This window comes from Phacochoerus africanus, chromosome 1 (assembly GCF_016906955.1).
Source record: "Phacochoerus africanus isolate WHEZ1 chromosome 1, ROS_Pafr_v1, whole genome shotgun sequence".
In the NCBI taxonomy this organism is placed as follows: domain Eukaryota; kingdom Metazoa; phylum Chordata; class Mammalia; order Artiodactyla; family Suidae; genus Phacochoerus; species Phacochoerus africanus.
Genome location: NC_062544.1, coordinates 214,800,137 through 214,826,853, shown reverse-complemented (window position 1 = coordinate 214,826,853; position 26,717 = coordinate 214,800,137). Strand labels below are relative to the sequence as shown.

The following is a 26,717-nucleotide window of genomic DNA, read 5'->3' as shown; positions in this document are numbered from 1 at the left end:
TTGCACACAATAAACACAATAAAAAACACATTCTAATGATTACATATTTAGAATAACTGATATGAACTGTGTAATTTGTCCCCAAATTACTAATTTCATTGTTAACACTTCCTACAGCTTTTATTGGCCATCTATAGAGAAATTACACTAAAAAAAGAAAACGAGTTCCCATTGAGGTTTAAGAACCTGGCATAGTGTCCCTGAGGATATGGGTTCAACCCCTAGCCTCACTCAGTGGGTTCAGGACCCAGTGTTGCCACAACCTGCAGTGCAGGTCGAAGACGTAGCTCAGATCCCGCATTGCTATGGCTGTGGTTGTGGCTAGCAGCCGAAGCTCTGGTTTTATCCTGAGCCTGGGTAACTTCCATATGCCACAAGTGCAGCTGTAAAAAGAAAAACAAAACAAAACAAATCCTAGAAGGGATCATATAAACCCATCTCAAATGGGCTTCTGTGCCCTGGTTTGAACACTATGTTTTCTTACCTTTTTTTAATGGCCATACCCATGGCATATGGAAGTTTCTGGACGGGGATTGAATCTGAGCCGAAACTTCGACCTATGCTGCAGCTGCGGCAATGCCAGATCCTTTAACCCACTGTACTGGGCCAGGGATCAAACCCATACTTTCACGCAACTTAAGCTGCTGCAGTAGGATTCTTAACACACTGCACCACAGCAGGAACTCCCTGAACACTGTTTTAATAATGCTTTTCAGGGAGTTCCCATCATGACTCATAGGAAACGAATCTGACTAGTATACATAAGGACATAGGTTTGATGCCTGGCATTAAGGATACAGCATTGCCTGGGAACCTCTATATGCCATGAGCGTGGCCCTGAAAAGACCAAAAAAAAAAAAAAAAAAAAAAAAGCTTTTCAAGCAAAATCTTTTAATATACATCTGCTTTCTACTTCCATTTCTGTACCCTATTTTTACACCCAAATCTCTTTATAATGCTGGTTAAATCTATGGTTTCTACTTCATCTCATCCCATTTTATTGAACCCATTCCAATCTGGATTGTCCTCACAAACTTCACGAAACTGCTCTTTTCAAGTTGGGGATTTACATGTCCAAATCCAATAGTTTTTTGTTTTTTGTTTTTTTTTTTTGTTTGTTTTTTTAAAGAGCCACACTTGCAGCATACAGAAGTTCATGGGCTAAGGGTCGAATCGGAGCTGCAGCTGCCAGCCACAGCCACACCAGATCCAAGCTGCATCTGCGACCTGCACTGCAGCTGCAGCAGTGTCAGATCCTTAACCCATTGAGCAAAGCCAGGGATTGAACCTGCATTCCCATGGATACTAGTCGGGTTCTTAAGCCGCTGAGCCACAAAGGGAACACCTGCGTATTTTTTTCTTTTCTTTTTTTTTTAAAATAACCATCCCCATGATACATGGAAGTTCCCAAGTCAGGGGCTGAATCTGAGCTGTAGCTGCAGCCTATGCTGTGGCAATGCCAGATCCTTTAACCCACTTCAGCAGGACGAGATCAAACCTGCCCTTCTTCAGGTTCTTAACCCACTGCACCACAGCAGGAACTCCTCCACTAGTTATTTTTCAGTCCTCACCTTACCAAACTTATCAACCATATATAACATTGTTTCTCTCTCTCTACTTGTCTTGAAATGCTCTCTTCACTTAGCCTCTGAGACACCACCCTCTTCCTCCAACCCTCATGACCACTCCTGCCTAAATTTCTTTTGCTGGTTGTTTAAGCCCTAATTCTCTCTCTTGCTCTCTCTCTCTCTCTTTTTTTTTTTAACATGTACTCATGAAAATTCTGTTATTTTTATTTTTTAATTTTTTTAATTAAAAATTTTTTTTTAATTTTTATAATGATCACAACAATCTAATTTCACAGGATTTCCATCCCACAGCCCAAGCACATCCCCCCATCCCCCAAACTGTCTCCTCCAGAGATCATAAGTTTTTCAATGTCTGTGAATCAGCATCTGTTCTGCAAAGAAGTTCCGTCTGTCCTTTTTTCAGATTCCACATGTCAGTGAAAGCATTTGATGTTGGTGTCTCATTGTATTAAGCCCTAATTCTCTTCCCTCTACTCCAAACTCCTAAATCTAATGGCTACTTTGATAACTCCATTTGAATGTCTAGTAGGCACTCAAAGAGAACATAAGCACAACTTAATTCTCATCTCACACTCCAAACTTGTTCTGCCTGTTCACACTCCTTAGTGTTCCTTGAACATACCAAGCATGTTTGTCTGTCAGGTTCTCTGCCTGGACTGTTTCTCCCCTAGATAGCTAGAGTGCTTGATACTTTGATTTTTTCAGGCTTCTATCAAAATATAATTCCCTCATAAAATTGTTCTCACCATCCCCTCACTCTGACTCTAATTCTTCTTTTAAAAATAAATAAAATTGCATAAAACATTTAATTTATCGGTCTTTTGTGGGAATGTGATCTATCACCAGTGTATTATAACTGAACCACTAATCCTGTAGCTTCATCAACCTTAAGTGGTTCCCTCTCAGGACACTGCTGAGGAAACAGCTGTTTCTGCAGAGGTTCAGGGAAAAAGCCTTTTGAAAAATGTTCAAGTTCCTTTTGTATATCTATAAAAGCTTTATTCACTGTTAACTTTTTCTTCATTCACAATATTTATCTTCTTAAGATTAGTGGTAACTGGTTTTGCTTTATTTTTAACCTTAAAGCCTTTTTGGCTGGCTATGTGGAATACATTCCTGGATTTCTGCCCTCTTAGTTTGTTCCTGGCCACTGTCAGACCTCCAATAGCCTTGTGCAGCTGCTCAAGCTCTCTATTAACTCTTTAACCCTGCTTTATTTTTCTTCATAGCACTAAGCAGTGCCTGTCAAATATTTGTTACATACATTTGTCTACATCCATTAAAAACGTTAATTCTGTGACATAAGGGACCTAGAACACAGCCAGACTGTTGCACTGCTCAAGAAATACTGTGTAAATGAGTGGCAGTAGCACCATCCTCTCAAAAAAATGGAATATTGAAACAAAAATACAGGCAACTTTTAAATCTTAAACTTATCTGAGGTGGGTAAACCAGAATTGTACCTCTATATTGCAGACTCTGAACTGCCTCTCTGTTTTTCTTTTTCATAAAATCACATTTAACATAAGCAGGTTTTCTGGTTTTGGCTATATGATATGAAACTAAAAATTTCCAAGTATTACCCAAACGTTCTTTAATTTTGTACTGCTTCTAAAAGAAATCAATGAACTTTATAGGACCTAGCCTGACATTATCATCTCTTCTGAACTAAAATGCCTACCAGATCGTAAGTGAGCCTGTTAAAAAATTTTTTGATACAGAAAGTAAAAGATAATTTCATTAGTTTTAACTTCAAAATTTATTTAATCCAGGAGTTCCCGTTGTGGCACAGTGGAAACGAATCTGACTGGGAACCATGAGGTTGTGGGGTCAATCCCTGGCCTTGCTCAGTGGGTTAAGGAACCGGCATTGCTGTGAGCTGTGGTGTAGGTCGCAGATGCGGCTCGAATCCCAGGCTGCTGTGGCTGTGGTGTAGGCCGGCAGCTGTAGCTCTGATTGGACCCCTAGCCTGGGAACTTCCATATGCCGTAACTTCGGCCCTAAAAAGCAAAAAAAAAAAATTATTTAATCCATTTTAGCAAATAACCATAAAACACTTACCAACTTATTATAATGTTTTACTGTATCCCCCCCACCTCTATTATCTCCCAGGCAGGCAGTGCTTGTCTGTGTGTTTGAGAGGGGTAGGTGGGAAAAAATGTGCATGGTAGGTCAGGGGAGGGGAGAATAGGGAGAAAAAAAAGTAGTAAGCACCTTTCAACAGTGACTGTCAAGTCAGAATCTTTGAATCTTTGTAACTAGAGGACTGATCAATTTTTTCAGTCAACATATTACTCAGGTTACAGAAAGTCTTGTGAGTCTAAGAGTTGCCTGTCATTTTTAGGTGATTTTGTTTTTCTAGATTCTAGTTTCTAGATTCCATCTGAATGCAACCTGTAGGAAGACAGGACTTCGAGGTTCACAGCCATTTTCTAATACCTAAAAAAGTACTTAGCACACAGATGACATACAGCACCTATGTAACTAAAATGAAGGATGTGTTGTTTTTAAAGCTTAACTGGTTATTGGGATAAAGTATGGAGTTCTTATCCAAAGACTGTATTAAGGTCTAGTGATTTGAAACACCCATTAAAAGTAATCACGGATTCAGTTTCTAGCACTGTGGCAGATTAGACTTTCCAAATCTGCTGAATAAAGTAATCTTTTATTTATTTATTTATTTTTTGTCTTTTTGTTGTTGTTATTGCTATTTCTTGGGCATATGGAGGTTCCCAGGCTAGGGGTCGAATCGGAGCTGTAGCCACCGGCCTACTCCAGAGCCACAGCAACTCGGGATCCGAGCCGTGTCTGCAACCTACACCACAGCTCACGGCAACGCCGGATCGTTAACCCACTGAGCAAGGGCAGGGACTGAACCCGCAACCTCATGGTTCCTAGTCGGATTCGTTAACCACTGCGCCACGACGGGAACTCCCAGTAATCTTTTAAATGCATTGCTTTAGTACCTTTATGAAAATAAAGAATCCTCAGATTCTAAAAAGAAGTAAAAACAGAAACTATGGATTAGGGCTTGATAGGCAGACTTTTGGCCCCCACGATCTCCACCCCTGCTGTTACTTCAGTAAATACATTACACGTCAGAAAGGACTTCGCAGATGAAATTAAGGTTATTGATTGGTTGACTTTAAAATGAGATTATCCAGGTAGCCCTAATTATAATCATACAGGTTCTTGAAACCAGAAGAGGAAGGCAAGACAGGTTGTGAGATGTGGCAGAAAGGCAAATCAGAGTTCCAAAATGTGAGAAGGATTTGATCTGGCCTGCCACTGCTGGCTTGAGATGGAGGGAGCCAAGAACCAAGGAATGTAGTGAACTCCAGATGCTGAAAATGACTCCCAGCTGAGAGTCAACAAGATATGGGGACCTCAGTCTATAACTCAATGAAATGAATTCTGTCAGCAACCTGTCTGAGCCTGAAAGTGGATTCTCCTCTAGGGTCTCCAGATAAGATCCCAGGCCAGGCAACATTTTGACTTCAGCCTTGTGAAGCCTTAAACAGAGAACCAAAGCAAGCCTGCCCAGACTTCTATCCTAGAGAACTGTAATGTAATCAATACATGTTTTAAGCCACTACATTTGTGGTGATTTTGTACATAAACATTAGAAAATTAATACATAAAGGTAACTGAGCAAAAATCTGGCTTTCACCTTGAGGGTATGTACTGTATCTTGAGCTTTAGTTATGATGGATACAGGAGTAAGACACAAAAGATAACGCCAATAAGGGAAAATGTAACAAGAAATCTCTGCATGAAATTACAATCTCAAAAAACCACACCTTCAGTACAAGTACACATGGCAACTAAAAAGCCATTTTGAGATAAATTTCAGAGATGTGAAATGTAAATAAATTGCCATGAGCTAACTGCAAAGTTTAAGTTGTGAGATTTCTTTCTTTACTCTCCCCACATTTTCTTTATCCATCTATATCTCGGTTTCCTAAACAATTTTTTAAAAATCACTGGCTTACCTTTAATTAGACTTAATCCTTAAGCTTTTACAAGTGGAATCAATCAGAGAGCAAGGGTGTAGGGGAATAATTTTACAATACTTTTCTTATAAACCCAAATTCATCTTTGCACTAAAGCGGGCTTTTACTGTTCACAAGGTTATTTGTGAGTTGCAAAATATTTTTCCTTGGAAGTTCCTGTCGTGGTTCAGTGGTAATGAACCTGACTAGGATCCAAGAGGATGTAGGTTCTACCCCTGGCCTTGCTCAGTGGGTCGGGGATCTGGCATTGCAGTGAGCTGTGGTGTAGGTTGCAGGCACAGCTTGGATCCTGCGTTGCTGTGGCTGTGGTGTAGGCCGGCAGCTGTTGCTTCGATTCAGCTCCTAGCCTAGGAACTTCCATATGCTGTGGGTGCAGCCTGAAAAAGAAAACAAAATTTTTATTCCCTGTATTCCCACATTCAATTTGGGCTACCACAATCAGACAGACAGCGATACGACACTTTTTTCTTGAATCTGTAGTGGAAGCAGCAGAAAGTAACTGCTCCAAGCCTATCAACAGATGCATCTAAACAACTTTAATATCTTGGCAAGTTTAAGAGAATAACTATGTATGAAACTTTCTACATAGCAAATTTACTGTTGTTTAAGAAAAGGCATATCGAGTCTATTGTTTTAAGACTTCATAAAAACAGAAAGGAAGCAAAAAAAAAAAAAAGGAAGGCTAGGAATTTTTCAACTATTGTGATACAGTTTATGGTAAGAAATTTTTTTGGAATTAAAGAGTAAGTAGTACTCTTGAAAAAGAAAAAAAAAAAGCAGCACCTTTTTTTTTCTTTTTTTTTTTAAGGGCTACACCTGCAGCACATGGAAGTTCCCAGGCTAGGGGAAGAATCTGAGCTGCTGCCAGTGTACACCACAGCCACAGCAATGCCAGATCTGAGCCCTGTCTGCAACGTACTCTGCAGCTCATGGCAATGCTGAAGCCTTAACCCACTGAGAGGGGCCAGGAATCAAACCCACATTCTCACAGATATTAGTCAGGTTTGTTGCCACCAAGCCACAATGGGAACTCCAAGAAGCTAATTTTAGAAATAGTCTGTGAGGCACTAATTGTAGATAAAAGATCACTTCAACTGAGAGGAATGAGGGATATACTGCTGTCTCTGTTTTATCGCTCTGTTATCTAATCAAAAGTTTAAGCAAAAAAATTTCAGGACTTCTGAAATTCATTTAGCCCTCTTTATACATAAATCCAGACATATCACCATAAAATCTCATTGCTATTAAGTACCTTCAAGTCAAATAATTATACAGGTAATGGTTTAAGTGATCTGAATTTAGAATCAATAAATCAATTTCACTTCTTTTTCTATTACATGAGGACTAAAGCACTTTTCATTTAGCTCTAAATAAACTGTATTTAAAACACATAGTATCTGCCGTCATGGCGCAGCAGAAACGAATCCGACTAAGAACCATGAGGTTGTGGGTTCGATCCCTGGCCTTGCTCAGTGGGTTAATAAGGATCCAGCGTTGCCATGAGCTGTGGTGTAGGTCGCAGACACGGCTCGGTTCTGGCGTTGCTGTGGCTGTGGTGCAGGCAGCAGCTACAGCTCTGATTAGACCCCTAGCCTGGGAACCTCCATATGCCGCGGGTGCAGCCAAAAAGACAAAAAAATAAATAAATAAAAATAAATTAAAAAAAAAAAAAACACAGTATCTAAACATCTCCATTACACATACATCTACACAAAACTGAAATCATTTCATGCTCTTGTTATTGAGTTTAAGACAGAAATAAATGAGTAGAATTCATTTTTCGAACCTGCTTTGATGTGAATATCTTCTCATGTCTTCTGATTTTTGAAACTCCCTCATGGGCACTGGCTTTACTGGTGAACCCTAGGCCATAAAAAGAAAAATAGTTCAATTTAACACATGAATCCAGAAAACTGTACTTACACAATTCACATTCAAGTTGGCATTTGGGGATCTGTACATTACACTAAAAAATATTTTAGCAAGATCTTCAAAATCCAGACCTATCACCATAAAATTGAATCACACTTAAAAGCATTTAGGCTTGGAGTTCCCATCATGGCTCAGTGTTTAACGAACCCGACTAGTACCCATGAGGATGTGGGTTCGATCCCTGGCCTCGCTCAGTGGGTTAAAGATCTGGCCTTGCCGTGAGTTGTGGTGTCAGTCACAGACTCGGCTCGGATCCTGTAGCATAGGCCAGCAGCTACAACTCTGATTCAGTCCTTAGCCTGGGAGCCTCTATATGTGGCAGGTGCGGCCCTAAGAAGACAAAAGACAAAAAAAAAAAGCATTATAGGGTATATTACTGCTTTAGTAAACACAAAATTATTCATAATCCCCAAACAGTTATTTTTAAAAAGGAGATTTCCGTCTTACTGTATTTTATAAATTATAGTAACCGTACAGTAATATTTACTGAATGATAAGATGTTAGAGTTGGAAAGGCTCTTAGAGGTCATACATTACAAAATTCCATCTGCAACAGGAATTCCTATCAACCCTACCCTGACTTTGGTTCAGCGTTTTTTGAACATTTCTAGTACAGGGAGTTCATTGGGAAGATTACATTTCTTCATCATCGTAAATTGTTACTTGTGTTAGTCATACAAATACTCCTGGATGCTGGTGGAATATCAAGATAAAGCAAAAAGTAATTTCTATTTATGGTAAAATGAGATATTAATTAAAAGAGGAACAGTGGCAATTTAACATTTATAAACTGAAGGGTAAAGGTCATTACCAAAGAAAATTAAACTAGCTTAAATTAATATGGACTATATACCGAAAAATAAAATTATAAATCAAAGGTGGAGGCTTATAGGTTAGCAGAGCACATATTTTGTCAAATGGGAATCTATAGAAGACAATAATATTTCAATACCAAAATAAGCCTCAAAATGGGTATTCTTGAAGGGAAAAAAAACTTTAAAAAATCTAAAAAAAACAAATGTAAAATTATTTATAGTCTATCTCCAAGAAACAAGTACATCACAAGTAACTAGAAAATCTTTGGTTAGAGACTCCAAAGGGCTAAACTTGACTCTCATAAAGTCTAGGCATGAGGATCATATTAAGTGAGATACAATTCAAGAATCTTGATGAGAGAATAAGTATTCTAATTTCAGCAAATATGACTTTCCCAGGCCAGGGATCAGATCCAAGCTGTAGTTGTGACCTACACCACAGCTGTGGCAATGCTGGATCCTTTAACCCACTGCACTGGGCAAGGGATTAAACCTGCATCCTGGTATTGCAGAGACATCACCGTTCCTGTTGTACCACAGTGGGAACTCCTGACTCTTTTTAAAATTTTTTTTAAATGACTTTTATTTTTTCCATCATAGCTGGTTTACAGTGTTCTGTCAATTTTCTACTATACAGCAAGGTGACCCAGTCACACATACATGTATACATTCTTTTTCTCACATTATCATTCTCCATCATAAGTGGCTAGATAGGAGTTCCCGTCGTGGCGCAGTGGTTAACGAATCCGACTAGGAACCATGAGGTTGCGGGTTCGGTCCCTGCCCTTGCTCAGTGGGTTAACGATCCGGCGTTGCCGTGAGCTGTGGTGTAGGTTGCAGACGCGGCTCGGATCCCGCGTTGCTGTGGCTCTGGTGTAGGCTGGTGGCTGCAGCTCCCATTCGACCCCTAGCCTGGGAACCTCCATATGCCGCGGGAGCGGCCCAAGAAATAACAACAACAACAATAACAACAACAACAAAAAAATAAGTGGCTAGATATAGTTCCCAGTGCTATACAGCAGGATCTCATTGCTTATCCATTTCAAAGGCAACAGTTTGCATCTCTCCTGACTCTTTAAATAAACAAAAATCTCTCCTAGTATGTTAACATCAGTGACTTATCACCCTGATTTTACGATACTGCAATTACCTAAACTTATTATTATGATGATGATGATTATTTTATGGCAGCACCCACAGCATATGCAAGTTCCCAGGCCAGGGGCTGAATCCAGCTCCTGCTGTGGCCTATGCTGTAGCTACAACAAAGCCTTTATTGCACTGTGCAGGGCTGGGGATCTACCATGCGCCACTCCAACAACCCAAGCTGCTGCATTTGGATCTTAACACACTGTGCCAAAGCAGGAACTGCTACTTAAAATTATTGCAAGAGGTACATGAAGTTTTCATGGTGAAATGAATGTATCAATGGTTTCATTTTAAAAATATAGAAGTTCACTGGTGACACAGAGGGGTAAGAGTCCAGTGTTGTCACTGTTGTGGCTTGGATCACAGCTCTGGTCCAAGCTGGTGTGGTTTGAAACCCTGCCGTGGAGCTTTATCACGCCATGGTCGTAGCCAAAAAATAAGTGAAAGAAAATATGTCATATTCTATAAATATAAGTCATACCCTATTTTTTTTTCATCACAATTATTTCCATGTGTGTGGCAGGTATTAGAATAAAATTAAATAGGAGAGTGTTTAAAACCTCATAGTTTTAAACAACACATGTTTAGACAGTATTCAAGAATATAAAAAAAATTTCTTCACTGGTTAGTAAACCATATAAAATAACACTGCTTCATCTTATTTTTATAGATGTCATGGTTTAGAAAGTCTTTTTTCTTTGTCTTTTTGTCTTTTTGCCATTTCTTGAGCCGCCCCTGCGGCATATGGAGGTTCCCAGGCTAGGGGTCCAATTGAAGCCGTAGCCACCGGCCTACACCAGAGCTAGAGCAACTTGGGATCCAAGCCGCATCTGCAACCTACATCACAGCTCACGGCAATGCCGGATCCTTAACCCACTGAGCAAGGCCAGGGATTGAACCCGCAACCTCATGGTTCCTAGTCGGATTCATTAACCACTGCCCAACGACGGGAACTCCAAGCTTGAGAAAGTCTTATGATGCAAAAGTCATAAAGAGCCTTATGACAGAATCACAAAGATGACTATACATTATAGGTCGATGAAATTAAAAAAAAAATCACAAAATAGCCATTATAATGGATTAAAGAAATGCTACTACAATTTTTCACCAGTAGTATAACAGGTATTTTCTTTCTTTTTTTCTTTTAATTTTTATTTTTGGCCATGCCCATGGTGGTGTTCCCAGGCCAGGGATCGAACCTGGGCCACAGCAGTGACAATGGTGAGTCCTTAACCCCTAGGCCAGCAGTGACCTCCTAACAGGCATTTTCACTTTTAGTAGAAATACCTCATCTACATAGCCTAATTAACCATAAAATGGTCAAAGAGAAAGACCACAAGAAAAAGGACTCCCTTTAAGATTATAAAGTGCAACATTAACTTAAATTTTATTGCAAAGTAAATGCTCTTTGCTTTAGCAGAAATGCTTAGAGCCTGAACCACAAGTAGTTTCATTAATCACTGGTATACACAGCTATCTGTAGGCTGTAAGACTTTGATTCACAGTAGTCCACTTTATTTGCTGTTTTTACTTTTTCTTCCTTCTTCTTCCTTTCCTTTCCTTTTCGGTCTTTTTAGGGCCGCAGGTGTGGCATATGCAAGTTCCCAGGCTAGGGACTGAATTGGAGCTGTAGCTTATGGCTACACCACAGCCACAGCAACGTTGGATCTGAGCCGCATCTGCCACCTACACAGCAGCTCGCAGCAATGCTGGATCCTTAACCCACTAAGCAAGGCCTGCGATGGAACCCGCGTGCTCATGGATACTAGTTTGGTTCATTACCACTGAGCCATGATGGGAACTCCCTGGTTTTACTTTTCAAGGTTTTAGTCACCTAGAGTCAATGATGGTCCAAAAATATTAAACAGAAAATTTCAGAAATAAACAATTCATAAGTTTTGGGGGTTTTTTAGGGCTGCAGACGTGGCACATGGAAGTTCCCAGGCTAGGGGTTGAATGGGAGCTGCAGATGCTGGCCTACGCCACAGCCACGCGTGATCCAAGTCATGGCTTCGACCTAAACCATAGCTCATGGCAAGGCCAGATCTTTAACCCACTGAGAAAGGCCAGGGACCGAACCTACCTCCTCGTGAACAATAGTCGTGTTTGCTACTGCTGAGCCACAGGGGAACTCCCAAACAATTCATAAGTTTAAAATTGTATGCAATTCTGGGCACTATGATGAAATCTCATGCTATCCTGCTCTGTCCCACCTGGGATGTGAATCACCCCTTTGTCCAGTGTATCCTGCATGTTAGTTAGTAGCTACTATGTTAGTCTGGGTTATCAGATGGACTGTCAAGGTATCACAGTACTTGTGTTCAAGTCACACTATTTTACTTAATGATGACCCCAGAGCACAAGAGCAGTGATGCAGGCAATTCGAATATGTCAAAAAGAAGCCAGAAAGTGATTCCTTTAAGCAAAAGGTGAAAGTTCTTGAATTTAAAGGAAATGAAAAAAAAAACCATATGCTGAGGTAAGATCTATAGTAAGAACAAGTCTGTGAAATTGTGAAGGAAAAATACATTCATGCTAGTTTTGCTGTTACACCTCAAATGGCAAAAGGTCCAGCCATATGTGTGATAAATGTTTAGTTAAGATGGAAAAGGCATTAAATTTGTACAGTAAAAAAAATAAAAGCGGGGGGGGGGGGGGAGTTCCCGTCGTGGCGCAGTGGTTAATGAATCCGACTAGGAACCATGAGGTCGTGGGTTCGATCCCAGCCCTTGCTCAGTGGGTTAACGATCTGGTGTTGCCGTGAGCTGTGGTGTAGGTTGCAGATGCGGCTTGGATCTCGTGTTGCTGTGGCTCTGGCGTAGGCCGGTGGCTACAGCTCCGATTAGACCCCCTAGCCTGGGAACCTCCATATGCCGCGAGAGCGGCCCAAGAAATGGCAGAAAAAAAAAAGAAAAAATTTGTACAGTAAGATATTCTGACATAACACATTCACATATATGGTATATTGTTGTAATTCTATTTTTTATTCGTAGTTATCGTTCTTAATCTCTTACTGTGCCTGATTTATAAATTAAACTTTGTCATCGGTACATCTGTATAGGAGAAAACAAAGTACATATAGGGCTGAGTACCATCCATGGTTTCACGTATCCACTGGGATCTTGGGATGCTTCCCTCGTGGATAAGGTGGGGGACTGACTACTATCTATAACTTTACCCAACTTTAAATACAAGAGTGTCTTCTGAACACCACCACCAACAAAAAAAAAATACTGTGTTCAAAAGCCTTCAGACAGGAAAACCAGGGTTTTCTGTTTTGTTTTTTGTTTTTTAAGGAATGATAATAACACTCTATAACAAGTTCCACTTGAAGTGACTGTTCCCTATTTCTAAAGGACTAAATACATCATTCTCCAAAAAGGCCCCAAGTGTTTCTCAAATAACCCCTGCTCAGAGGCTGGGACCAACTCCAGACATTAACATCACACACACTAAAGTGGAGCTATTTATTATGCTGACTAGATACACTGAAGAATGCTATTTCTACTTGAGACCCCTGGGGAACTGGCAGAGATTTTGCAGTGGGCTGAATGCTCATTTGTTTTCTGAGGCAACTCAATACTCCACTATAAGAGACACCCAAGAATTTTAATGGCAAACAATTTATATTCTGTGTAACTTAGCACAAAGGCGCCAATGTAATTAAGCTCATCATAAAAATTCTATGGTTAAATGTGTATGTTGCTCCAAAAGTCAGCGGTTTTGTTCAATTCTTAATTACTGATCAAACTATGATTTACCAGTTAATAACAATAAAAAAGCAGTAAGAACAATAATAAAAAGCATCATATTCCTTTGTATTTTTTTTCAAAGGTATAGGATACTCTTAGGACTTCTTTTGCTTCTTTTTCAAAATTCTAAAATGTCTTTTTATTTGGAAAATAAACCTAAACTCTACTTGAGACTATTGTCAGATTTTTAAAATAAATCTGAAAAACTCAGTAATAAAATTGAAACTAAATATAATAAAACAAATAATTATGCCTAAACTAACAAATCGCTGATATGACAGAAATTTATACTGCCATAAAGTATTTTTTAATAGAGGATAATAACATATTTAGGCTTAAATGTGTGTACTACCTCATGAGAGATTCTCCGTTGTTCAATATATGCCATAAACTGTGAACTGAGGCTGTCTGAGTCCAAGCCCTTGGGTGGTCTCACCTCATCCTCTTCTTCCTCTGCAGTACAGCTGTCAATGTAGTCAATCTGATCCAGATCATGTTCCACTGTCCATACAAGACATACAAACCAGAAAAAAAACATTCAAATTAGGTAGCCAACAAAAGACATTAAATTCCATTCTTTCTTTTCCTCTAACACCCTCTATTTTGAAAGTGAGAGGAATGAAAAGTTTAAATTACGTAAGTCTTTATTATTTAGTCCATAGCCACTTGCAAAGATAGGCTAAAGAAAAAAATCTTAGTCCTAATTCACTATAAAGAATGCAGTAATTGATGATAATTATTGAAACAGAGACCTCTAAAATTTCTTTATTTTTTTGGATAGCTCCTGACTACTTTAAACAGGACAGTTTGAATTTGTGAGACAGAGAGGAAGAATAGTTTTTCTAACATCTTAAGCTACACCTTCTTTTAGGGTTTTTTTTTTTTTTTTGCATGTTTTAGGTTTGGGACTTAATCATATTTCTTCAAGGACTTGGGAGGCAGAAAACCTAACACAATCAACTCAATATAAAAGTGAAAGGAGGGAGTTCCTGTCATGGCACAGTGGTTAACAAACCCGACTAGTAATCATGAGGTTTCGGGTTCAATCCCTGACCTCGCTCAGTGGGTTAAGGATCCAGTGATGTGGTGACCTGTGGTGTAGGTCACAGATGGCTCAGATCCAGCGTTGCTATGGCTGTTGGGTAGGCCAGCAGCTACGACTCCAATTCGACCCCTAGCCTGGGAACCTCCATGTGCTGTGGGTGCAGACCTAAAAAGACAAAAAGACAAAAAAATAATAATAGTAAAAAAAATAAAAGTGAAAGGATAGCAGACTTGGTGATAAAGAAGTAGATACTAATGACTGTTTCCCTTCCTGTAACTGGTGTCTATAACTAGAACAAAGATTTTCTTATTTAGAAAATTACTTTCTAGAGGTCAGTGTTACAGATGTTTTGTAGCAGTTTGTGGATGGAAAGGAATCATCTGAGGAATTTTTACTTCTCAAAATGCTCAGGGGTGAGGAAAAGCATATAAATAAGATAGAGTCATCATTATTTCTCCTAATATGTTTGGAGGTGCTCTATTATTTTTTTAAGTTTAAAAAGTAACTACTTTAAAAAGTCAGTTAAAAGGGCACACTAGGAGAAAAATATCTTACAATTAGACAGTTTCCCCAGAAATGTATTAACTCCCAGTCATTACTACCTGGTGGTTTACAGACTGCCTAAAAGTTGCTGTTGTTGGGAACAGTGAATTTGAGGCGATCTATTTCTCAATTTAGTTTTCTGAGTCAATCATTTCTAAATAATTCATAACTGCAGTGAATACAAAAATGAACTAAGTTATTATAGTTATATAAATAGATAAAAGGATAAAAAGGCTTTAAGTCTACACCAGGTACATAAATGCTACAACTTGTGTGACTAAATAAATGGTTCATTCTATAAATATTTCTCAAGAAAGCAACATCGGTTTTTCATACTATCTAGACCAGTGTTGTCCAAAAGAAACAGAATGTAAGCAACAAAGGTAAACCACATATGGAATTTTAAAATTATCTAGTAGCCACATAAAAAAGTCAAAAGAAAAGGTGACATTAATTTTTGTTGTTGTTGCTTTTTTTAGGGCTGCACCTGCAGCATACAGAGGTTCCCAGGCTAGGGGTCAAACAAACGAGATCTACAGCTGCCAGTCTACACCACAGCCGCAACAACCAACTGAGCGAGGTCAGGGATCGAACCTGAAACTTCATGGTTCCTAGTCGGATTCGTTTCCACTGCGCCACAATGGAAACTCCAAGGAGACATTAATTTTAATAATATATTTTGTTCAATGTATCTAAAATATTATCATTACAACATATAATCAATGTAAAGTATTACTGATATTGTACATTTTTTTTCTCATGCAAAGGCCTCAAAATCTGGTATGTGTTTTACACATATAGTACAGCTTAAGTCAGAAAAGCCACATTTCAAATGCTCAATAACCACATGTGGCTAACCATACTAGACAGCAAAGATCTAGACATTATTGTAAGTCTGCAATGAACCAATAGGAAAGATATCTCATATGAAAGAAAGATTATAATGAAATGGTAAGTGATGGCAGTAAAAAAAGAATATAAGATGGTTAAGGGAGGAGTTCCTGTCATGGCTCAGTGGTTAACAAATCCAACTAGGAACCATGAGGTTGCGGGTTCGATCCCTGGCCTTGCTCAGTGGTTTAAGGATCTGGCGTTGCCATGAGTGTGGTGTGGGTCGCAGAAGTGGCTCGGATCTCATGTTGCTGTGGCTGTGGGTAGGCTGTCAGCTACAGCTTTGATTAGACCCCTAGCCTGGGAACCTCCATATGCCGCAGGTGCGGCCCTAGAAAAAGGCAAAAAAAGACCCCCCCCCCCAAAAAAAAAAGATGGTTAAGGGAAAAAAAGAGCACACCACTTAATTGAAATCATCATTCAGAGATAAAAGCCCTTCTTAGATAATATAATAGATTTCTAGAAAATCAAAGTCATTTCTCCCTTGTAGCTGGCTGTTCAAATTTAGACATTAGGATTTGATAATTCAAACTAAAGCAATGTTGAATGGATGCTAAAATCAAGAATCTTCCTCAGAAACTCAAGAAAGCAGAAGAGTGCTCTTTTCTGTTAATGAATTATAAAAACAATCATAAATTTAAAAAAAAATTTTAAATTTAAATTACAAATTTTAAAATACCAGAATAAGGAAAACTTGGATTTAAATGCCCTTGAAGAGCACAATTCCAGAAGAAAAGGTAGAAATCAAGAAATGCACTGAATTCCTGAAAGAGATCAAATCATAACCACACAGGGAATCTTTAAAAAGAAAATACTACTTCAAAAGAAGTTCATGGTTAAATCAAGATTAACAAAGATCTATCCCAAGTAAACTGTCTTTAGTAAAGTTTCTTCCAAAAGTTAAAATAAGAAAAAATACTGTATTTTAACTGCAAGGCTTAAAACAGAGAAATTTAAATTTAATCTTAATAGAAAACAATTTTTTTTTAATCATATGAGAAAAGAAGGGAGGTCTTTAAAAGAAGAGGTGAAGGCATTCCCGTCGTGGCTCAGTGGTAACAAACCCAACTAGTATCTATGAGGACATGGGTTCGATTCCTGGCCCCAACTCAGTGGGTTAAGGATCCGGTGTTGCTGTGAGCTGTGGTGTAGGTCGCAGATACAGCGTGGATACCATGTTGTTGTGGCTATGGCACAGGCTGGAAGCTGAAGCTCAATTTGACCCCTAGCCCAGGAACTTCCATATGCTGCAGGTGCAACCCTAAAAAACCAAAAAAAGAAGAGGTAAAGAAGCTATAGATATACAAACAAAAGGAGTGGATGTGAAAAGGCCACTTAAAAAGTGATTATAATGACTCCGATCATCAGGAATCACATTTACCTCCACCATTTGTCACTACTAAACTGCTGCGATTCTCCTGGTACTGGCTTTCTCTTCGTAGTCTTTGTTCTTTAGTAATTTCTGCTACTCTAAGAGGCAGATCTGAAAATTCATCTGTAGGCTTTAAAATACAGCAGAAACATTAAAATAAATCATTTCATATTTTAGACAACAGAGTATTTAACAGATAAATACAACATAAATTCATTAGAATTTATATTTAAAAAGAAATAGCAAAAAGTTCTGGAGATCACATATTCACCAATATGAAAGTACTTAATGCCACTGAAATGCATACTTAAAAATGATTAAAATGGTATATTTTATATGTATTTTACCACAATTTTTAAAAAGAGGGGTGTGTGTGTGTATATATATATATGTATACATGACTCTCTATATACATACATACATACATAAATTTAAAGTATCAACATATATGGATCTGTATTGATACAGCCATAATCATGTACTCACTCAGCCACATATAAATACACAAGCAACTCCAAATGACAAATGGGCTGTATTATAAAATTAATTTGCTTTGGACTCCAAATAAAACAATGTTATAAATGGTATTTTACCAGTCTCTCTAATAAAACCTTAATCATTTAATCCAATTTATAGCTAAAATATTATACCTTCATAATTTAAAAAAAGAGAGAAAACATAATACTAATAATTAAACAGAAAAGAAAAATGATATACAATTAGCTGAGAAAGCTATTTATCTTGAGCATGTGTATCTTCACTTCGGTTCCCATCCAATTACCGTATGTCAGCCTACAGTTCTATTTTCTCACCTCCCAGCCCTTCCTCTACCACCTCTGCTCAAAACTACCTTGGTCCTCAAATTTCAGGCTTCAATTGTAAATGGATCAGTTCCTGTTTGATTTTTCAGGATATAAAATTATTTCTATGAGCTAATAAGGTAAAAGACATGTAAAACACACACAGTAAAAAAGATGGCAAAGAAATGTAATACCATTTTAGGATGGTAGGCTTATATGGGATTTTCACTCATCCCTTGGCTTTTCTGTATTCTACATAATGAGAAATTGAACCCAAATAAGACACTTTGCATTTTCATAATTTTATCTTCTTTCAATAAGACGTTGTAATATGCAGAAGAGAAGAAACACTTACTTCATTCCCTGACCATCTCTTATCACCACTGTCCACACTATTGAAACCTGAATCAAGGGCTCCATAGGGGCGACCTGAGTACAGTTCTTCATGGCTGCCAAAAAGAAACTTTAGTTGTTACTGTGAAGTGTGATATTTTAAAAATTAGCACTTGAAATAAATCAGATGCAATTTTACTAATAAACATTTTCATGGCATTTAGTGATTTAACTATTTAGGATGAAATAGGTGTTTTTTAACTTTTTAATATGAAACATCCAAAATTCAAAGTAGATAGAATAGCAAATAAACTCCCGTGTATCCATAATTCAGCTTCAGAAATACCAATATTCTTATTTTTGTCGATTCCTCTAGCCATTCTCAATGGCCCTCTCAATTATTTTTAACAGTACTCTTTTTAATAAGGTAAAATTTACATACATCAAAATGCACAAACCGTATTTGACAAATGAACACATCTTTGAAACATACACCTGTATCATGATATAGGATATTTTTACTTTGCCAGAAAATTCCCACACATCCCTTTCTGGTCAATTTCCCTCACCTTGCCACTGTATGCTAAGAGGCCACCATCATTCGAATTTTTTTCACCTATCGGTATAGAAATAGGAACAATGGTCCTCGAAGATGTCTAAGACCCAATCCCTGGAACCTGTAAATATGTTACTTTACACTGTAAATGGGAATAAAGGTTGCAGATAGAAATAAGGTTGCTAATCACAGTTCTTTAAAATACGGAGATTGCCCTGAATTATCTGAAATGGGCCCAGTGTAAGCATAAGGGTCCTTAAATGTGGAAAAGGGAGAAAGAAGAGGGAAGACACAATGTTGGTTTAAAGATGGAGGAAATTTTTTTTAGTATTTATTTATTTATTGTCTTTTTAAGGCTGCACCCGTGGCATATGAAAGTTCCCAGGCTATGGGTCGAAGTGGAGCTATGGCTGCCGGCCTTTGCCACTGCCGCAACAATGCAGGATCCAAGCCACATCTTCAACCTACACCATAGGCATGGCAACGCTGGATCCTCAACCCACTGAGTGAGACCAGGGATTGAACCCACATCCTCATGGATACTAGTCGGGTTTGTTATCACTGAGCCATGATGGGAACTCCATAAAAGTGGAATAATATGTACTCTTCCTTTCTTTCTTTTTTTGGCTGCACCCATACCATGCAGAAGTTCCCAGACCAGGAATCAAACCTGAGCCATAGCAGTGACAACGCCAAATCCTTAACCACTAAAGCCACTAGGAAACTCCTGTACCCTTTGTCTACTCAGCATCATGTCAGTAAAATTCTTTATGTTTTTAATGCTCTGGCATAGAATGAATGAACTATATGGTAAGTGTAGGTTTAATTAAACAAATAAACAAACAATCAACAGCGAGTCCCCATTTCCTCTCCCCCACCCCTCAGGGGTGCAGCAGGTTAAGAATCCTGTGTTGTCACTGCTGTGGCTTGGGTCAAAGCTGTAGTACAGGTTCGATCTCTGGCCCCAGGACTTCCACATGCCATGGGAGCTGCCAAAAAAACCAAACCAGATGCCAAAACTGTACAGCCAGTCATTAATTTTAGTTATGACTTTGATGGGTGTAAAGTGTATCTCACTGTGGTGTTAATTTGTATTTCTCTGATGACCAGTGATATTAATATATTTTTCTCTGCTGACTGGTGATTCATTTATCTTTTGTGAAATGTCTGTTCAAATCTTTTGCCCACTCTTAAATGCAACATCAATAATCTTAGAAGTATTTTGCTAAGTAAAAGAAGCCAAGAGATAAAATGCTACATAATATTTGATTTCATTTCTATGAAATTCTAGAAAAGGCAAAACTATATTGACAGAAAGCAGATAAGTGGTTGCCTGGTGATGAAAATATGTATCTTGTGTTAGTAGTTTCATGACTATATCCATTTACTAAAACTCACTGAATTATACACTTAAAATGGGCAATTATTATTTTTTTTTTTTTGGCTGCCTTGAAGCACACAGAATTCCCCGCGCCAGAGATCAGATATGAGCCAGAGTTTCAACCTACACTGCAGCTGCATAATGCCAGATCCCTAACCCACTGTGCTGGGCCAGGGATTGCACTTGCATTCCAGTGCTTCAGGAACACTGCCGATCCTGCTATACCACTGTGGGAACTCCTTAAATGGGTAAATTTTATTTGTAAATTACATCTCAATAAAGCTGTTATAAAAATATGCCAAATCATTTTTCCAAAACAGATGTTCCATTTTTACTTTTCTTTCTTTTTCTTTCTTTTTCTTTTTTTTTTTTTTGGCCTCAGTATGCAGTGGCTTGATGTAGGATCTGTGTTCCCACACAGGGAATAAAACCAGGGTGCAGTAGTGAAAGTACCAAGTCTTAACCACTAGATCACCAGGGAACTCTGCATTTTTACTTTTTATATCTCATACTACATAAGTAATATGAGAGCACTGGATGCTCCACATCCTAACATCTGGTGTTGTCAGTTTAATTTTACTTATGCTTGTAGATGTGCAGTGATATCTCATTGTAACTTAATTTGCATTTCATTGATGATCAATGATGTTAAGCACTTGTTTGTGTGCTTATTGATCATGTATGTCTTTAAAAAAGTAAAGTCTATTCAAGTTTTTTGTCCATTAATTGGGTTCTCTGTCTTTTTGTTTGTTGTTTGTCCTTTTTAAGGCCACACCTGCGGCATATGGAGGTTCCCAGGCTAGTGGTCTAATTGGAGCTGTAGCCGTCGGCCTACGCCAGAGTCAAAGCAACGCCAGATCCGAGCCAAGCCTCGTCTGCGACCCACACCACAGCTCACTGCAATGCCGGATCCTTAACCCAGTGAGCAAGGCCAAGGATCAAACCTGCAACCTCATGGTTCCTAGTCAGATTAGTTTCCACTGTGCCATGATGGGAACTCCAAAACTTTTTTAAGAAGTTAGTCCAAAAGTAGAAAGTACTGAATCCTTAACCCACTGATCTTGGCCAGGGATCGAACCTGCAACTTCATGGTTCCTATTCAGATTAGTTTATGCTGTGCCACGAAGGGAACCCCAGGTTCTCTGCCTTTTTAACATTAAGTTGTAAGTATTCTTTAGATAGCCTGGATATGAGTCTTTTGTCACATATGTATTTTGAAAATATTTTCCCTCAGTCTGTGGTTTGCATGTTCATTTTCTTAATGTTTTCTTTTCATGAATATATGTTCTCTCCCCCTTCTTTTTAGGGCTGCACCTTCAGCATACGGAAGTTCCCAGGCTAGGGATCTAATCAGAGCTTCAGCTGCTGGCCTACACCACAGCCACAGCACTGAGCAAGGTCAGGGACTGAACCTGTATCCTCATGGGAAACTAGTCAGGTTCTTAACTCACTGAGTCATAACAAGAACTCCATGAATATATGTTTCAAATTTTGATTAAATTTAGCTTATCATTTCCTTTTTAATAGCTATTGCTTTCTGTGTCCTCAGTAATCCTTGCCTACCCCAACTCACAAAGATATTCCTCTTAAAGTTGTATAGCTTCAGTTTTGCTTGTTCTTAAACATACTTTTATTTATTCATTTATTTTGCTTTTTAGGGCCACACCCATAGCATATGGAAGTTCCCAGACTATGGGCCAAATTGGAGCTGCAGTTGATGGCCTACACCACAGCACTGCAACTCAGGATCCAAGATGCCACAGTGACCTACATCACAGCTCGTGGCAAGACCAGATCCCCAATCCAGTGAGCAAGGCCAGGGTCGAACCCACATCTTTATGGATACTAGCCAGATTCGTTTCCATTGTGCCACAATGGGAACTCCTTAAACATATTTTTAAAAGTTAGCTTAATTAGGAGTTCCTTTGTGGTGCAGTGGGTTAAGATTCAGCATTGTCAAAGCAGCAGCTCAGGTTGCTGCTGTGGCATGGGTTCAGTCCCTGGCCCAGGAACTTCTAAATGCCATGGATGTGGCCAAAAAACAAAAACCAAACAAACAAGCAAAAAGTTAGTTTAAGTAGATGTCTAAAATATGATAGAGCCTATGTTAAAAATTGGTCTATTAGCATTTTATTTAATACAACTGCCCAGGTTGAAAAACAACTTTCAAAGGTAAAATTAAAAATAAATAGTGCTCTTCTGGGATTGAATTTTGTATTCCATGTACTGTTACATAGTTCGTGTGTATAACTTTTAAAAAGTTATTATGCCATGCTGTCACAATGCAACAGAATTTAAAGTACAGAGAAAGAACAATGTATTTGGATTTCACATATAAGGTACCAGTTTTACTACTTACCAAGTATTAGGTCAAACAACATCTTTGTAAAATGAGGTTAATCATTCTTATTCATAAGACTTTCACATAAAGTAAAAGCTTTATGTCAACTAAAAACAAAACAAACAAAAACCCTACATGAATGTAAGACATTTTTATAACTTGTCATTTATTTTACTGATAAAGATCTTAATTTGTATGTAGTAATATAGACCTATTTTTCCAATGTGCTAAACATGCTCTGATTATAAAGATCCCAAAATAGGGAGTTCCCGTCGTGGCACAGTGGTTAACGAATCTGACTAGAAACCATGAGGTTGCGGGTTCGGTCCCTGCCCTTTCTCAGTGGGTTAACGATCCGGCGTTGCCATGAGCTGTGATGTGGGTTGCAGATGAGGCTCGGATCTTGCGTTGCTGTGGCTCTGGCGTAGGCCGGTGGCTGCATCTCCAATTCGACCCCAAGCCTGGGAACCTCCATATGCCGCAGGAGTGGCCCAAGAAATAGCTAAAAAGACAAAAAAAAAAAAGATCCTAAAATATAGGTATCTTCCAGCCATCTATCTCATTTTGTTATCCTCCGCCACAAAGATTATTCAGCAAAATAAGTGTTTCGGTATAATTCTTTTTAAAAAAAAAAGGTAGTTAATGTCCTCCAACTTTTTATCTTGAAAAAAGTCACATCTACATTCAAATCGGGAGAGTAATACAATGAAAATTCATTTACCTTTCATTTATCTCTCCCAACTCTTAGCATTTAAGTAAAATGTTTTAACGTGTATTGTCCATATGACATGTCTGCTTTTATGCTTGTTTTAAGAGTCCAGATCTTAAGGACAGATACTTATAAAACTGATACAGGTATTGATAAAACTGTATGTTGTGTTTTGTCAGAGCAAAGTTAGGCCACAGTCCCTAATTTTATTTTATTTATTTTTGTCTTTTCAGGGCTGCACCCGAGGCATATGGAGGTTCCCAGTCTAATTGGAGCTGTAGCCGCTGTCCAATACCACAGCCACAGCAACTTGTGATCTGAGCCGCGTCTGCGACCTACACCACAGCTCACGGCAACATCGGATCCTTAACCCACTGAGTGAGGCCAGGGATGGAATCCACAACCTCATGGGTCCTAGTTGGATTTGGTTCCACTGTGCCACAACGGGAACTCCATTTTTTTTTGGCCTTATTTTATTTCTAATGAAACATATATTTAAGCCATACTTACAGAATTCTCTTCTGCAGCTAACAAAAGAAATATGCATATTTCATGATTTACTGAACAATATTGTTTAATATTATGTAAGTTTTTCAAGTAAAGATTTTCAGATTTCAGAGTTCCTTGGGGCCTAGCAGTTAAGGATACAATGTTGTCACGGCTGTGGTATAGGTTTGACCCCTGGCTTGGGAACTTCTGCATGCTGTGGGCGCTGCCAAAAGAAAAAAAAAGATTTTCAGAACTCTAGAGGATACTGTTTTATATAATGTATTTTCTATGATGTGACCAATCAAGATAAGCCTAATTTTACTATGATATTTTTGAAGTGGGTAACATAAAGAGAATTAATAGAATCTTTGCATTAAACTATTACTTTATCTTCTTCTTCTTCTTCTTCTTCTTTTTTTTTTTTTTTTTTGCTTTTCAGGGCCAGACTTGCAGCATATGGAGGTTCCCAGGTTAGGGACGGAACTGGAGCTATAGCTGCTGGCCTACACCACAACCACAGCAAGACAATGTTCTAGGTACTAAGAATATAAATATGAATAATGATGACCATTGCTTTCACAGGCTCGGGCTTGCTGTACGGAATTAATTCATTACTGGGGTTACAGAGGCAGGGCTTTTCTTACAAGTGGCTTAGTTGTTCCTTAATTTTGGCTCACTGCCATATCACCATAAATAATATATTTAGTCTATAAAATAAAATTGCTTAAAATCATCATAGCAAAAAAGCATAGGTCACTTTAGATCACTGTTAAAAAATATGTGTGCCATTGTATTAAATGAAAAAGCCATCACAACACAGTGCACTTTGCTAAAAGAGTTGGAAACATTTATGTGTGAAAATAAGTAAAAACACTGGTGGCCTTTATAAAATGATATGAGAAAGACTCATGTGTGTTTTTATGTTACACAAAACTAGTTTGATCCACTGGTATACACTGAGAAAAACGTTAGGGGAATCCTCCTTCCACAATGAAAAGGATGGGTTAGATCCTCCCAAGGGCCTCCTTGAGCCCCAGTCTTACTAATTCCTTCCAAACAGGGCATGAGACACCAGGACAATAAACAGTCTTGCACAACAGAATTCTCCTGCAACAGTTAATAAAACTTAATACATCTCTTAAAAAAAAATAGGAGTTCCCATTGTGGCTCAGTGGAAATGAATCTGACTAGCATCCATGAAGATGCAGGTTTGATCCCTGGCCTCGCTCAGTGGGTTAGGCATCCGGCGATGCTGTGAGCTGTGGTACAGGTCTCAGACGAAGCTTGGATCTAATGTTTCTGTGGCTGGGGCAGAGGCCAGCAGCTACAGCTCCAATTCGACCTTTAGTATGGGAACTTCCATAGGCCATGGGTGTGGCCCTAAAAAGACAAACAAAAGTTGCACCTAAGGATTGAAAAGTACCACTGCACTAATTTTTTTTGGCGGCGGGAGGCGGGGGGTCTTTTTAGGGCTGCCCCTGTGCCATATGGAAGTTCCCAGGTTAGGTGTCCAATCGGGGTATAGATGCAGGCCTACACCACAGCCACAACACCACCAAACCTGAGCTGTGTCTGTGACCTACTCCATAGTTCTTGGCAATGCTGGTTCCTTAACCCACTGAGCAAGGCCAGGGATTAAACCTGCATCCTCAGGGATACTAGATGATTTGTTACCACTGAGTCACAATGGGAACTCCAACAGCACTAATTTGTATTTAATATCTGAAGAGCTGTAGGATTAATAAAAATTCTCTCAGAACTCTTAAGACTATATCAGTCCTAGATCACAGTAGAGGGCTTTGTGGTCAGCATAGCACTCTCAGACACAGGTCATTTGATCCTCAGAATTACTATTAGAACATAACAGGGTAGGTGTTCCCGTTATGTCTCAGTGGTTAACGAACCCGACTAGGAACCATGAGGTTGCAGGTCCGATCCCTGGCCTTGCTCAGTGGGTTAAGGATATGGCGTTGCTGTGAGCTGTGGTATAGGTTGCAAATGTGGCTTGGATCCCGTGTTGCTGTGGCTGTGGCACAGGCCAGCGGCTACAGCTCCAATTTGCCCCTAACGGGGAACCTCCATATGCTGTAGGTGTGGCACTGAAAAGACAACAACGCACAAAAAAAGAATATAAACAGGGTAAAGATCATATTGAAGAAGCTGCAGTTCAGAACCAAGGCCTTCTGACTCCATGACTACATTTTAAATAAATGCACTGCTAACTACAATGCAATCTTACTAATCTGTACCTTAGTGAGAAAGACATGAGCATGTTATGTCTCATTTGCTGGTGCATAAGGAGTTGAAAGAAATATTTTGTGTACACACACACTCACACACACACACATACACACACACACAAATTTCTAGGATATTTTGAAACAATTAGAAATAAGGTAACGACCTGGAAAAAATGGAAAATGTAGAAGACAGATCAATCTAGTGACCATAATTAAGGATTACTGTAAGGATTGGAATACATTAGATCTACAATCACTAATTCCTTTGCAGAAACATGACATGCTTATGCTATTTAAACTTCCCATTTAGGAAAGATTTCTCCACTGATTCAAGCCTTTTTGTGTCTCTTAGCACACATATACAAGTCTCTTCCCAGGACGTTTGATATTTGTTTTTAAAGTAAAATAATGAAGATTTCTATATTAAAAAAAAATTAGGCCAAGACTAATTAGTTCTCAAAACTAAACTAAGGGTAGAGTCACAGAAATAGTTTCTATAGGAGTTCCCATCGTGGCGCAATGGTTAACGAATCCGACTAGGAACCATGAGGTTGAGGGTTCGATCCCTGGCCTTGCTCAGTGGGTTGAGGATCCGGTATTGCCGTGAGCTGTGGTCTGGGTCGCAGATGTGGCTCGGATCCCACGTTGCTGTGGCTCTGGCATAGGCCAGCGGCTACGTCTCCGATTAGACCCCTAGCCTGGGAACCTCCAAATGCCATAGGAGTGGCTCAAGAAAAGGCAAAAAGATTTAAAAAAAAAAAAGAAAG

The 26,717-nt window shown here is 38.9% G+C and overlaps 1 protein-coding gene and 1 pseudogene across 12 annotated transcripts in view; both read right to left on the bottom strand.

The window, feature by feature from the left end:
* The window catches only part of LRCH3 (leucine rich repeats and calponin homology domain containing 3), a 133,559-nt gene that overhangs the window by 41,263 nt on the left and 65,579 nt on the right, over positions 1 to 26,717 (bottom strand). For 9 of the 12 annotated variants that reach the window (XM_047790223.1, XM_047790232.1, XM_047790248.1 and 6 more), the window contains exons 7-10: positions 18,257 to 18,350; positions 17,111 to 17,231; positions 13,603 to 13,751; positions 7,389 to 7,465 (exon numbers count right to left, since the gene is read on the bottom strand). In XM_047790223.1, the coding sequence (XP_047646179.1) occupies positions 7,389 to 7,465; positions 13,603 to 13,751; positions 17,111 to 17,231; positions 18,257 to 18,350 (441 nt within the window). The remainder of the gene's footprint in view (positions 1 to 7,388; positions 7,466 to 13,602; positions 13,752 to 17,110; positions 17,232 to 18,256; positions 18,351 to 26,717) is intronic. The other 3 variants (XM_047790265.1, XM_047790309.1, XM_047790327.1) reach the window with 1 other exon arrangement.
* LOC125137866 (ribosomal biogenesis factor-like) lies at positions 1,947 to 2,965 on the bottom strand (annotated as a pseudogene).